The sequence below is a fragment of the Trachurus trachurus genome (genome assembly GCF_905171665.1).
Source record: "Trachurus trachurus genome assembly, chromosome: 12".
Taxonomy (NCBI): Eukaryota; Metazoa; Chordata; class Actinopteri; order Carangiformes; family Carangidae; genus Trachurus; species Trachurus trachurus.
This window is the reverse complement of record NC_139908.1, coordinates 24,692,474-24,705,764: the sequence shown is the minus strand read 5'-3', so window position 1 is coordinate 24,705,764 and position 13,291 is coordinate 24,692,474. Positions and strand designations below refer to the sequence as shown.

At 42.9% G+C, this 13,291-nt stretch overlaps 1 protein-coding gene across 1 annotated transcript in view; it reads right to left on the bottom strand.

Annotated features, from left to right (window-relative positions):
• Window positions 1-13,291, bottom strand: part of nrg1 (neuregulin 1) — a gene marked incomplete at both ends in the record, with an annotated part of 36,576 nt that overhangs the window by 5,726 nt on the left and 17,559 nt on the right. Inside the window, 4 exons of the mRNA XM_083982935.1 lie at window positions 6,717-6,838; window positions 6,931-7,084; window positions 8,846-8,948; window positions 10,894-10,917. Coding sequence (XP_083839061.1) covers window positions 6,717-6,838; window positions 6,931-7,084; window positions 8,846-8,948; window positions 10,894-10,917 — 403 coding nt within the window. The remainder of the gene's footprint in view (window positions 1-6,716; window positions 6,839-6,930; window positions 7,085-8,845; window positions 8,949-10,893; window positions 10,918-13,291) is intronic.

Sequence of the window (13,291 nt, the reverse complement as noted above, 5' to 3'; positions counted from 1 at the left end):
GTTTCTTGACAGATGCCTAGCTGCCAATGGTTTATATGGGAAGGGAGGACAGTTCATTCATGAGCCTTACAGCCTGTGAAAAGTAGCTATTCAGCTTGTTTTGCAGCTGATGCTTCTGTATCTTCTCCCTGATGGCAATAGGGAGAAGATGTGGTGAGAGGGATTATATATTAGTATATTTGTTACAGATGCTTCGTTCTTCCAGTGTATTCACAGACATGTCAGTGGTGGCAGCAGAGCTCAGTGACGCTGATACAGTCAGTAGTCAGGCTCATGTTCCAGTAGGTGATGTAGTGGGAGGAGGGAGGAGGCTGACCCTCTGGCGCTGTCCGTGGTGCTGAAGCAACAAACACATTCATACAGTAAACCCTCCTCGTCTGATATTATATTGTCTCTATAGATAAGTTCTCTCAGACTTTGGCTTCCTGGCTGTTGTTGAAGTTAAATGTTAGTGATCTTTGATGTGCACAACTATGCAATATAACGTAATGACGTAAATATGACATTACTGAGCAGGATAAAAAAAACTCAGCCTGTCTCGGACGCCCCTGTGGACATTTGACACCTGTCTGCCACAGGATGTGCGACATCCAACCCAGCTCAGTGGTGGTTTGTATGGGGATGAACATGCAGGTTTGAAGGGTGGGGCGTTCCTCCCCAGACAGACTCGCTGCTCCACAAGCTGCATTCACTGCCTCATTGTCTGAGCTGCACAGGCACACGGGACAGGAAGAGGGTGTGTCCACCTCTCTACAGTCATATCTCAGGGAAATGACTTCAGGCTCATTTTGATGTTTAAGGCAGATAAGTGGGGTCAGGTCAAGGCTGAGAGATGAGCAGAGAGACGCTGGTCCTCTGCTGTTCCCTCGTCCACGGAGGCAGGGACAGGAACTGCTGGGTTAGTTCCATCACGACATCCCTCAGGCCGGCGGTGACCAACAGCAGCAGCAGCCTGTTCAAGTGGTGGAGCAGGTATACGGCCGAGATAAAGACAAAAACACACCCACCACCGCCCAGTCTCAGCAGATGTTAGTGGATGCATTTGTCTCAGGCTGCGTTGTGCTGCCTGGACCAGTATAAATACAGATCACTCACCCAGGTGCAGGAGGGTGCAGCTCCGGTGGCTATAAATAGTTTGACGCAGAGCGAGCAGGATACCACACCAGTTTGTGAGTATTTTAAGAGCCAGAAATATGAAGCTGCTGTAGAGACAGCTGTGCTTTTACTCTGACACACAAACATGTGGATGGTGTGGACTGCATCCTGGATTCAGCTGTACTGTAGGTGACCTTACAGAGGGACAGGAGGTTCAATGATCCATGGTCCTTTAGAGTCTGTACAATGATGTTCAAGCTGGGATGTTTTGAACTCCCTGCATTATTTTAGTTGCCTCATAAAACAGTTTTTCCTCTTCCTCCTCATCCATTATGCAAGTATTTTTAATTGCTCCAGCATTGTCTTCCCAGGTGACTCTCACACTTCACAGTGTGGTAGTTTTTGTTACTGTTGTTTGTTCTGACTAAGACCAAGACACTGAGTCTGTCAATCATCATCATAGGAGACACAAGGGACTCATGTAGAGGAGTATCTGCAGTCTGATGTGCTAATGAATTACTTTTACTGATAATTGTGTATGAGGACTGTGATGAGCTGCTGCTTCATCTGATTTAACCCACTGTGGTGGAATCTGAAAGACGCAGTGGTGGGATGGTCTGTGATAGAGTAGTAGTCTGGTGTTGACTGTCACATTACTGTAAGAATGATGCTTCTGGTCTATGATGGATATGGGGAGGATTCATGCAGCAGTTGTACCTAATCAGGAGATTGGGCCCATGATATAAAGCAAGAGCATTTTAGAAACTGTGCAACTTTTAAAAGATGCAAATGGTTTCAGCCTCGGCCATTTATAATAAATTTTAATATTTTTTTTTTTTTTTTTTTTTTTTAAGTCTGGTTTAAGAATGAAACCAGACTGACCTGGGTTACAAACACAGTCAGTGACATGGTTGTGAAAGTGAAGAGACAACTGCAGTGTGTATACAGGGACACAGGTGAATTGCCTGTTCATCACCCTTTTAAAGGATTCATTATACTACCCTCGGGGGGACAGCATCCAATAACTTTTACAGAAAGTCATTTTCACTGAACACAACACTTCAGCCTGTGAAGACAAAGTCAGGTGAACAATAAAGGTTATTATCATTATAAATCCATCCATCCATTGGCTTTACTGCTCATTCTTACAGGATTACAGGGGATGGAGCAAATCCCTGTTGACACCCTGGACAGGTTTATTATCATTATCATAATCATTAGTATTGTTAATATTATTATTATTATTAGGAGTAGTAGTAGTAGTAGTAATAGTAATAGTACTGTAATAGTAGTAATAGTAGTAATAGTAATAGTAGTAGTAGTAGTAGCAGTAATAGCAGTTGTAGTAGTTGTAGTAGTAGTAGTAATAGTAATAGAATAGTAGTAGTAGTAGTAGTAGTAGTAATAGTAAGAGTAATAGTAGTAGTAGTAATATTAATGTAATAGTAATAGTAGTAGTTGTAGTAGTAAGAGTAATAGTAGTAATAATAGTAATAGAATAGTAGAAGTAGTAGTAGTAACAGTAATGGTAGTAATAGTAAGAGTAATTGTAGTAGTAGTAATAATAATGTAATAGTAATAGTAGTAGTTGTAGTAGTAGTAATAATAGTAGTAGTAGTAGTAATAGTAATGGTAGTAGTAGTAATAGTAATAGTAGTAGCAGTACTAGTGGTAATAGCAGTAGTAGTAGTATTACTGTAGTAGTAGTAATAGCAGTATTAGCAGCAGTAGTAGAAGTAGTAGAAGTGGTAGTACTACTACCACTAGTAGTAGTAATAGCAGAAGTATTCAGGCGGGCAGAAAACAGCATACAGTACACCAAACTGTAAATGACCACTGATTTCAGATCAGCTGTTACAGATGATTTAGTGTTTATTCTGCTTTGACTCTACTTGCTGTGTGTGTTAGTTGTGTTGTTGTCCTGCTGGTTCTCTCTTTGTGCGGAGGAGTTGAGATCAGTCAGTTACCTTGGTTAAGGCAAGTCGCTGTCGGAGTTGAGTTTGTCTTGGCACGTCTTTGAACGAGCACTTAAGTCTCTGGTGCCACCAGTAGCGTTCAGACGACCCCGGCCGCCCTGTGTGGCACTGTGGCTCTTCTCCGCCAATGACATCACCGAGACAGACTCAGTGTCTGACACAACACTGTTGGTCCAGTCATTACTCCAGCTGCAGAGACAGGGAGGGGGGCGTTTACATGGAGAAGGTTGCAGACAGGCCTCTAGACCTTTATGACATAAATATCATGTGGGTTGACCTCAGTCCCACTGACTGATGCAGCAGGTTGTTACTAATGAGGGCTGGGCAGAAAGTAAGAAAGTGGACCTAACAAAAATGTGCACTCACTGTAGTAATCCCATTAGATTCTACAGAATGACTTGCTGCAGTCGAGGCACAGCACAGACCCAGGATCAGTCTGTCTCCTATAACTGCTCATTGCAGCTTTGCTTTGTTGGAGCTAAGATCCACAGTTTGATCTCCTCGAGGCTCATGTCTTCAATCTCTGCTCGTCCAGCTGATAGAAGTAATGAGCACATGCCAACTGACATCTGCCCGCCTCAGATTACAAATCGGGCAAATCAGTGGCAGAATTTATATTTATTTATGGGTCTAAACAGAGACCTTTGACAGCTTTCAATGTGGTAGAACATCTGGATTTATAGCCTGTACATTAGGCTAATCAAGATGACTGTTCATCATTTCAGTCTATTGTATGATCTGAATCGTTCTACTACTCATTCCTCTTCAACCTGTTCACCATTATCCAGACAGAACAGAATTCAGTTATTACATATAATATCAACATGGAAAATCATATACAGGAATTTCATTGGTTTTAAACACATCATGCTCCTGTCATGAGCCAGTGATGGTTTGACTTCGGTGCTTTGTAACCAGAGTGGTGAACACACTGGACCAGGTTTACACCAACATTAAATATAAATTCAAAGAAACCTTCAGGGCACCAAGGAAGGATGTCCATTATTGGTCAATTTTAAAAATACAGTTTATATCTCTGATGTATAATCATTTTAAATACAGCCAAAACTGTCATATTAATAGTATTAAAAAGTTGGGGGATTTTTAAGTCAGCAACGGAGTTAGCCACCCGATGCTAACTCTGCTGCATGTAAAATCAGCTGATTTTTTTGTAACAGTTGACGTTAATCAAACATGTTCCCATGTCCGACCTGAAACAGGCACTGGCTGCTGCTTGGAAAAAGTGCAGTCAGCAGTCCCCGTTTGGTGACACTGTGGGTTTCATGTCCCACAGTGTCCAGTACTAACTGGTTGTCAGGTCCCTGGGTGGGTGTCACCCAGGTCAGAAAGGAAGTGAAGGATTCTGGGAGTTTAAAATAGTCTGTTTCTGACTTTAGACAAAAAAAATAACATGTGGCTCCACCTTCTTGAATGGACTGAGGACTATCAGTCCTCTTTGTAGTATTACAGTGTGTGCATGGACAGTTCCTTATCAGGGAACATAAAAGGCCACAGGGCCACTCCACCACCCTGCAGTGACAGCAATGACTTTCTCAGCAGTCAAGACCACAAAACACCAGACACATTTCATCCATTCGAGTTTATACATCGGCTAAACCGGTCAACTGATAACAACATATCATCACCATAACGTAGCTGTCATGTAGACTTTAGCATAGCCTTCACTGTAATCCTGCTACATGGTCTGAACAGCCCATTGAGCAGCTGGTGCCAAAAACTAGCACAAACGACAACATGGTCCAGTTTTTATGACGACACAACATCAGAGAGAAAGTGAACAGCAGGAACAGAAACGTGTCACAGTCAGCAAGATAGAGGACATCACTGTTGACTGTTGAATAACTGCACACACTCCTCCTCACATCTACAAAATGGCTGTGGAGTAGAACCAGAGGCAGCACTGGAACAGAACCAGCACCACCGTCTGCTCCTACATCCATCTCCTCAAACAGCAGCATGTGGTTCAGGACCACCAGCCTCTGTAAGAGCTTTATAGCCACAGTCCATTAGACTCCTCACCTTGAAATGAACACACACGCACACACGCACACACACACACAGCCCTGCTGTACATACAGTTTAAACTGCTATAATTCAATACGTTTCTATCTCCAGCACTCAGATGCTTAGCTATATGCTGTTGTTGTCAGTGGTCACTTGAGTGTTGTTATTTATTGTGCACGTTTAAAGTGCATTTATTAATTATTTATGTCCTCTCGTATTGAGTTAGAAATGTGATTTTGTTGTGCTGCGCTTTTAAATGTCAGTAAAGTTCACAGTGACATCATCATGTGACCAGACTGAGTAATGGCCTCAGCTCCACTCAGTGAGTCACTGACTTCAACAGAAGATCTAATGATATACAATGATCCACAGCCTGCAATTACGTTACCTGATGTTCTGATTGATCCTGGTGTTTTGAAACCTACTTTCAGCCACAAATCCAGATGTTTCCTGATCTAACAGCTGTCATGGTGGTTTTATTAGTGTTCATTTTTATTTGTATAACAACAGTGAACAAAGAGCAGAAGTTGAGTATCAGTCTGAGTCTGTATCCTGCCCACACCTGGCATTACCTCTGCCTTTGGACAGTATAGAATAGTGTGGGACATAGTGGACATATACGTAGTAACAGCTGAGCTTTATTCATTTATTGCAAGTTTATGAGTTGCAATAGTCAGTCAGAAAAGCCCAACACTCAGCTGACCAGTGGTGCCACTCCCATTCACTCAATGCATTAAGGTGTTCACCGGCAAACAAACAAACAAAAAAGCAAGGTTTAAAAATACACTCATATCAAACAAGCTGATAAAAAGTTCACACCATACTCCATACTCCCTCAAACCAAAAACAAATTCCATAACATGGTACAACCTCCGCTCCAGCTGACACATGCACACGAGACAACACTATATTCAACAGTCATGTAATCCAGCTACTCCAGTACCAAGTTCAACAAAGAAATCATATCACTGCTCTGTAGTTAGATCTTAATGAGTAGGAGCCACGGGTCCACATTTCTATGTTCTGGGGCTGTATTGACATTGTAGCACCTGCACTGACAGTCCGCTGCTCTAACTATCAGAGTCGATCATGTATCTTAAAGGCATAGTTCAACATTTTGGCAATTTGACCCATTGCCATAATCCCTATAGTTTCAGGAGTAGGTTCGTTACCTTTATTTGTCGGTGCAAGCTATTTTTAGAACGGCGGAGCAGAGCCACGAGCTGCTCAGAGCTACGCTACGGAGGCTAATGGGATTTCTTGGTTTCCCTCATCAAACTCATCAAATACACAATACATAGCGTAGCTCTGAGCAGCTTACGGCTCTGCTCCGCCGTTCTAAAAATAGCTTGCACCGACAATTAAAGGTAACAAACCTACTCCTAAAACTATAGGGATTATGGCAATGGGCCAATTTGCCAAAATGTTGAAAGGAAAAGGCGTGAGTCAGAGATGAGGTCACCAGTCATGGAGGCCTATACTGAGCTTTTCTCACCACCAGACTGAACTGTACTGAACAGTAGCAGCAGAAAGTCGCACAAACTGCACCTTCACAAGTGGAAATATTTTTATACAGCTGATGCTAAACCTGGACAGCTACAAACCAACTTCCTTTCTTACCTTTGGCTGGAGATGTGTGTGAGTGTTGTGGCTTCATGCGCAGATAAGGCATATTTGCTTGTGGAGAAGGTGGTCTCTGTCTCCTTCTCAGCTGCATGCTGCAGGGTCAGCCCGTTACATTGCTATGGAAGAGGAGCAGATGGAGAGCCGATGTGAATGCAGAGCCTCAGCAGGGTGCAGGTTTTTGATTTGATGCTAACGACTAACAGCGTACATTGGTGAGCTGCAAATCTTGAAGAGGCAAGTTAGAAAGCTGACGTCCTCTGGCTGAGCTAGCCTGGTTGGAGCCGGTACCAGTTTTGGTACTGTGGTTCCTCTTCTTCCTCAGGCTCTGCCTCAGACGGTCATGGAGCTTCTTCCGCTGCTTCCTGTTTGCGAAGAAACAAATTAAACTGTGAAGCAGCCAAAATCACAACTGGGCATCATATCTGAGGGGAGAGTCCCAAATGTACCAAAAGAGAAACATTTACCCCAAATGTCATCTAATGTTATAAAGACTGAGTGTATTAATAATTAATAGTTAATATGTTACTGAGGTAGAAGAAAATACACTTCATGATGTTGTTATTGTGTCCAGTAGCACCACCAACTCCCCAGACTTCAGTCAGCTCATTTAGTTTGGTTAGTATCTCTGCTTGTTATTATGCAGATGATGCTGTTCGTTACCGTGGTGAACAGTGGATGTGTCACAGCTTTCTGCAGCTACATTACAACAGTCCAACATCTGAAATGTGACATCGGGCATCACCTGGATGCCAACTCGCAGCTGGGTCACTTTTCATACCAGTAAAACTGGTCAACAAACACATTGGTTCAGTTCCTCTCACCCTGACAATAACAGCATCATATTTTGTTTATTTTGTTTATTTTGTTTATTTTAATATTAAGGCTCTGCTGCTGAGCAATAACGAATTAGGATCAAGCATCAACCTCTGAGGCTGAATAATGAATCTAACACTGGAGTGCCAAGATCTGCAGTTCCTCTATTGACCTGTTAAAGGGATATTTCAACATTTTGGCAAATTCTCCCATTGCCATAATCCCTATGGTCTTAGGGGTAGGTTCGTTACCTTTAATTGTCGGTGCAAGCTGTTTTTAGATTGGCCGGGCAGAGATGTGAGCTGCTCAGCTAATGCTGCGGTTGTTTTCAAGGTAAATGCATGGGTAAATGCAAAGCCGTCGATATGTGTTCCCGTTGGGGGCAGATGTTTTCGGCAAGGAGTCTCTTTTTGGCACAACACCGGCTACGCATTTACCTCGAAAACAACTCTGTCTCGTAATGTTCCATCATTATCTCATAGCGTGTAGAATGTGCAGGTCACAACTTGTCCACGAGAGCGTTTTGGAGTTGTTGGATTGTGTATTTGATGAGTTTTGAGGGAAAGCCCAGAAATACCATGAGCTTCCATAGCGTTAGCTGAGCAGCTCGCATCTCTGCATGGCCATTCTAAAAACAGCTTGTACCGACAATTAAAGGTAATGAACCTACCCCTAAGACTATAGGGATTATGCCAATTTGCCAAAATGTTGAACTATCCCTTTAAGTCTGGCCCCAACAGTGAGTCCCATGTTAAAATGTTATAGAAGAAATTATAGCAAAAACATATGCGTTTACAACCTGGTGCAAACAACAGCTCATTTCCTCCTTTGTACTGTTTATACCTTATTACATTTATTAAGATGTGAGCTTTAAATAAATGAAAGCTGGAGTGTGTGTTCACCATAAGTTGGCATGCACTGAAATACGTGCTCTAAACACGCCCCACCTCTCTGATCATTTTTTGGTTTAGCAGGGAGTTAGGGGCAAGACGGCAACAGCTGAGCTTCTAAACTCCTCTTCAGAAAATCAGTGATGTCACAAAGGCTACACCACCAAGGCTCCACAGTTATGTGACTGTGGTGCTGGCTTCACTACACTGCTTTCTGTCTGTCAGTCTCTAACTGTCACTTTAAAATCTGCTTTTTCTTTTACATATTTTATTGATGCATCTTTGCCCTCATTTGCTCTTTGGTGCGTTTGTGTGTGTGTGAGGGGGGTTGGGCATTTGAGGGCACTACTGGACACTATAATAAAAACAGGGAGTGCACTTTGAGTTATGAATCAAACATAAAAATGTGACTTGAATTACTTTGTTTTGCAGTAGGCAACCACACACATGATTCCAACGACTAGGAGTGCAATGCAGATTCCTGATATTGTTAAAATACGTTTCTGATACAGCTCCTCAGCTTCTGAAAAAGAGGACAGTCCACTCTTAGAAGAAAGTGGTCTACAACACACACAGACACACACAGACACACACATATAAAGACCATTCAAACCATAAACAATGAGAAAGGGCTGTGTAAGGAGGTCATTACAGTTAATGCACCTTCGTATCGGAGGTTTGCTGCTGTTGATATGACAAGACGTCTAACCCTCAGAGCAAGGACACCCTGTGACCCCCCCTCTGATCTGTGGTTACTTAGGCTGATTGTTTACCCCTCACTCTGACCAAAGCAATAGCGGGAGTGTTAAAGTGCTACTCCAGTGATTTAACGCTGCACCTCCATGAAGTTCGGGGACATTTGAGAGCAATGAAAGCTGCAGACACTGAGACATCCCGACTGACTGACAGGCCCAAATATGGGTCAAGCTTCAGAAACACATGGATCCTACAATTCCCATAATGCACTCTTTGCAGTTGTGTCTTCCTTTTCGTAGACACAGACATGTGGAGTGTCCCTTCAATATAATGATCCGATTACATGCACTGACAGAGAACCGAAGCAGTACATTACAAAGGGTTTTACGATATAACATGTATAGATTATTGCATTTACATTAGGATTAGTGCATTTGTTAAGTTGTTTCTTTCTGAAAAGATCATCAGCTGATATTTACATAAAATATAAGGTATTTTAACTCTGACATTTTAATACTGGAAATATCCAGGGCTCCAGTCAGCTGTCAGAAAGACTGGGCTCTACTCTAAAATGTACCTCACTACTGTGTTTCTGTTCAGGGATGGTGCTCCAGTCAAGGAGGTGTCAGGTCTGACAATGCTGCGTCTCTTTGGGGGACATCGCTGAGGTAACTGAAGTGGTCAGTCGACTCAGAGAGCATATACTGTAGATATACCTGCCCTCTAAACACTTTATTTCCCTTCACCTCTCTTTCTCTGGTAATGCCTTCCTCCTGAATCATCTGCCTGTGAGTCATGTTTGTTTTTGCTCTGTTATTCATTCAGTTTCGTTTCTATCTTCATTCTCTCTGCAATGTCCTGCTCTTCAATTATATACTATATATATATCTATCTCCAACTTTTATGTTCAGCCAATCACTATGAATTATTAAGTTTTTTCCCTGGTGCCAACCACATGGTTTTCTGGAAATGAAACATCCAGTGTTGTCTCTTACTGTTAACACCACAGTCTACCTGATGTCAGACACTTTATGAAAGGACCCTGCCCTGACTGTATCATGTATCTACAGTATATATTTTAATTATGCTGCTTCTGCATGGCTCAGCGCAGGTTGGGAACACACATGTTAGTACATTTATGCAGATTAAAAGGTGGCCCTGCCCTCAGCGCGATGAGAGGAGGCAGAGCTGCTACGAGGAGGAGGGGATATGAGGAACAGCTGCAAACATATACAGATCGTCTGGAGGAGGTGGAGAGTAGACAGGGGGGCAGGAGGCGAGAGGTGGATGGAGGACATGATGCCGCTCTACTGTTTCATGCTGAACACTGGGTGCAACAGAGGGTGCAGGGAGGGAGAGCTGAAGGGAGGTGAACATACAGCACCATGTCCGTACAGCCTCTGTGGCTTTCAGGGAGGACTCAGGTAAACTCAGCTTGGACTGGTTACCTGGATCTGAATGGTACATGTGGCATTTGATGTTAACACAACAGCATCTACACACACAAACACACCCATAACGTGAATGCATATAATGTAATACAGATGGACAGTGTATGTGTGTGTTGGTAGAAGTTGCTGTTTTGACACAAAATGCCACATGTGTCATTTCATATTTAAATATGTATATATAAATTGAATATATATACATATAGCTAAATAATATGTATAATGGTCTGGGCTGTATGATCCCTTCATCTGGACGTAGGTTTAGTAGAGGGTTGTAGCTTACAGTCTTACATCTGCAAACTAAGAGGAAGGAACAGTCCATACCCATAAATTCAATCCCCAGATGTTCTGTCAGTGCAGAAGGTGAAAAAAAAAAAGAAAATTGGATTTTACAGATGAGCTAGTATTTATATTGATCACATGGCTTAGGTAAACTTAACACCGTCAATATACACAAGCCTAAATACTTAAGGTCCTGTACAGTCAGTGAGCACTTTACTAGGAACACCACACCAACACTAGGTAGCTACTCATGGATCCACCAGATGTTGAAACTTTCCAACGCTCCATGTTGACATGGCTGCATCACATCAGTTCTGCAGATCTATCAGCTGAACATCCAAGCTGCTGATCTCCTGTTCTCCTGGATTTATGGATGGATCTGGACAAATCCAGATCCATCATATCAGGTCTTCATCTGTCCACTGTTAGTGTCTGGGTTCTGCTCTTGGTGACAGGAAGTGGTCTCTGCTGTTGTACATTGGTTCAGAGTGTTGATCCCTCTGAAGCTTCTCACCACAGTGGTTATCTGAGTGACTGTAGCTCCGACCAGTCTGTCTGCTCTGACCTCTTTAATCAACAGAGCTGCTCCTGTTCACTAGTAACTTGCCTTGAGATATTTTTCCTCACTTGCTGTTGGATCCTAGCCTCGTAAACCAGCCGCTCCCGGAAATGCAATTCATTTCATTTCTGAGGGAGTGTCTGGCCTCATCCCCATTCTAAGCGTTTGGCCTGAAACCCTCAGAAGGCCGAGCCAATCAGCGTCGCCGCTGTGATTGACACAGCACGTTGGCCAATCAGGGACCGACTGGTGCAAAGCCCCGTCACTACACCAACTTGCTTATTGGCTGAATGGGGTTGTCTGTCAACGCTAATACCAAAGATATTAAACCGTCTTTGCTACTACTCCCGCCCAGCTCCCGCCCACCCCAAACGCTTAGAGGGGGGATGAGGCCAGACTCTCCCGAGAAATGAAATGAAATGCATTTCCACGAGAGGCTGGTTTACGAGGCTAGTTGGATCCATCATGGTGGATGATTGGATAACTGCATTAATAAGCAGGTGTACAGGTGTTCCTAATAAAGAGCTCACTGAGTGTAAATACATAAATATATATATAGTACCTGAATAAACATTCAGAGTCATCTGAAACTGATCCTAAAGGTACAGGAAACATCTAATATCACACGTTTACAAACCAGGTTGTGTTTCTATGGGATGCAAAAATAATCATGCCATGTGATGTAGGTTACTAAGGCAATACACATACACATACCTACACATACATACTTTATATACACACCGTACAAATTGTTAAGATAATTACAGAATATCACAACAACTAACTGTTAGTTTTATCCATCAGGAACTTCACATAAACAACACAACCAGCGCTGTCACCGTAGCTCTGTAGTTGTGTTGATATTGGACTGATCTATAAAACTACACTGTTGATCCAATGACCGACTGACCCACTCTGAGGCAGAGAGAGGTCAATGTCAGGTCATTGTTACTCAAATGTACAACAAAGCTACAGATGGAGATGCGAAACATCACTGTATCTACTTACTGTTTAAAACCAACAACATACAGAAAGTAAACTAGAATTACTGCCTCATGGTTGTCTGCTTCATCTTTATTCAGAGCAACATAAGATATGAACCATCCCTATACTGCTCATCTGTGCAGGGTCATGGGGAACTGGAGCCAATCCCAGCTGATACTGACACTGGTATAAGGACCAATAGAGAAGAACAACCTCACACATTCACATTCACACCTACAGGCAATCAACCTTCTGTACATGTCTGTGTCATGTGGACTGTGGGAGGAAGCTGGAGAACCCAGAGAGAACCAACACAGGCACAGGGAGGACATGCAAACACCAGACCAGGGAATCAAACCTGGAACAGTGAGAGGTGACAGTGCTAACCACTACACCAGTGTTCACATGCCATATATCTTGAGCTAGTCCGAGTCAAGATCACTGTGACCTTGACCTTTGATCTTTACAAACCAAGATCTTTCCTGAGTCACAGAGAAATGGTTTCCATGAGAATCAGACTGACAGACGGATGGACAACCCAAAAAGAAATGAAGAATTACAGATTCACATTCTGTTTCCTGTACCTTTAAAATACTGACAAATCCTGTACTGTCCTGTACTGCGATGAATCACCTGAACCGTGATGAAACCAGTCGATGGCAGTGATGTGGTTTGATACATGCACCGACACCAGAGTGATCGTGTTTGGACTGAGCTGAGCAAACATGCTGTGATCATCAGGCACCATTGCAAACACACACACACACACACACACACACACACACACACACACACACACACACTTCAGCCTCACTGCTGTTTCCCTGCGCTGCATCTGATCTCCGTCACACTCACATCAGTGTGTTCACGGGTCACACTTTCCTGCAGATGTGAAGA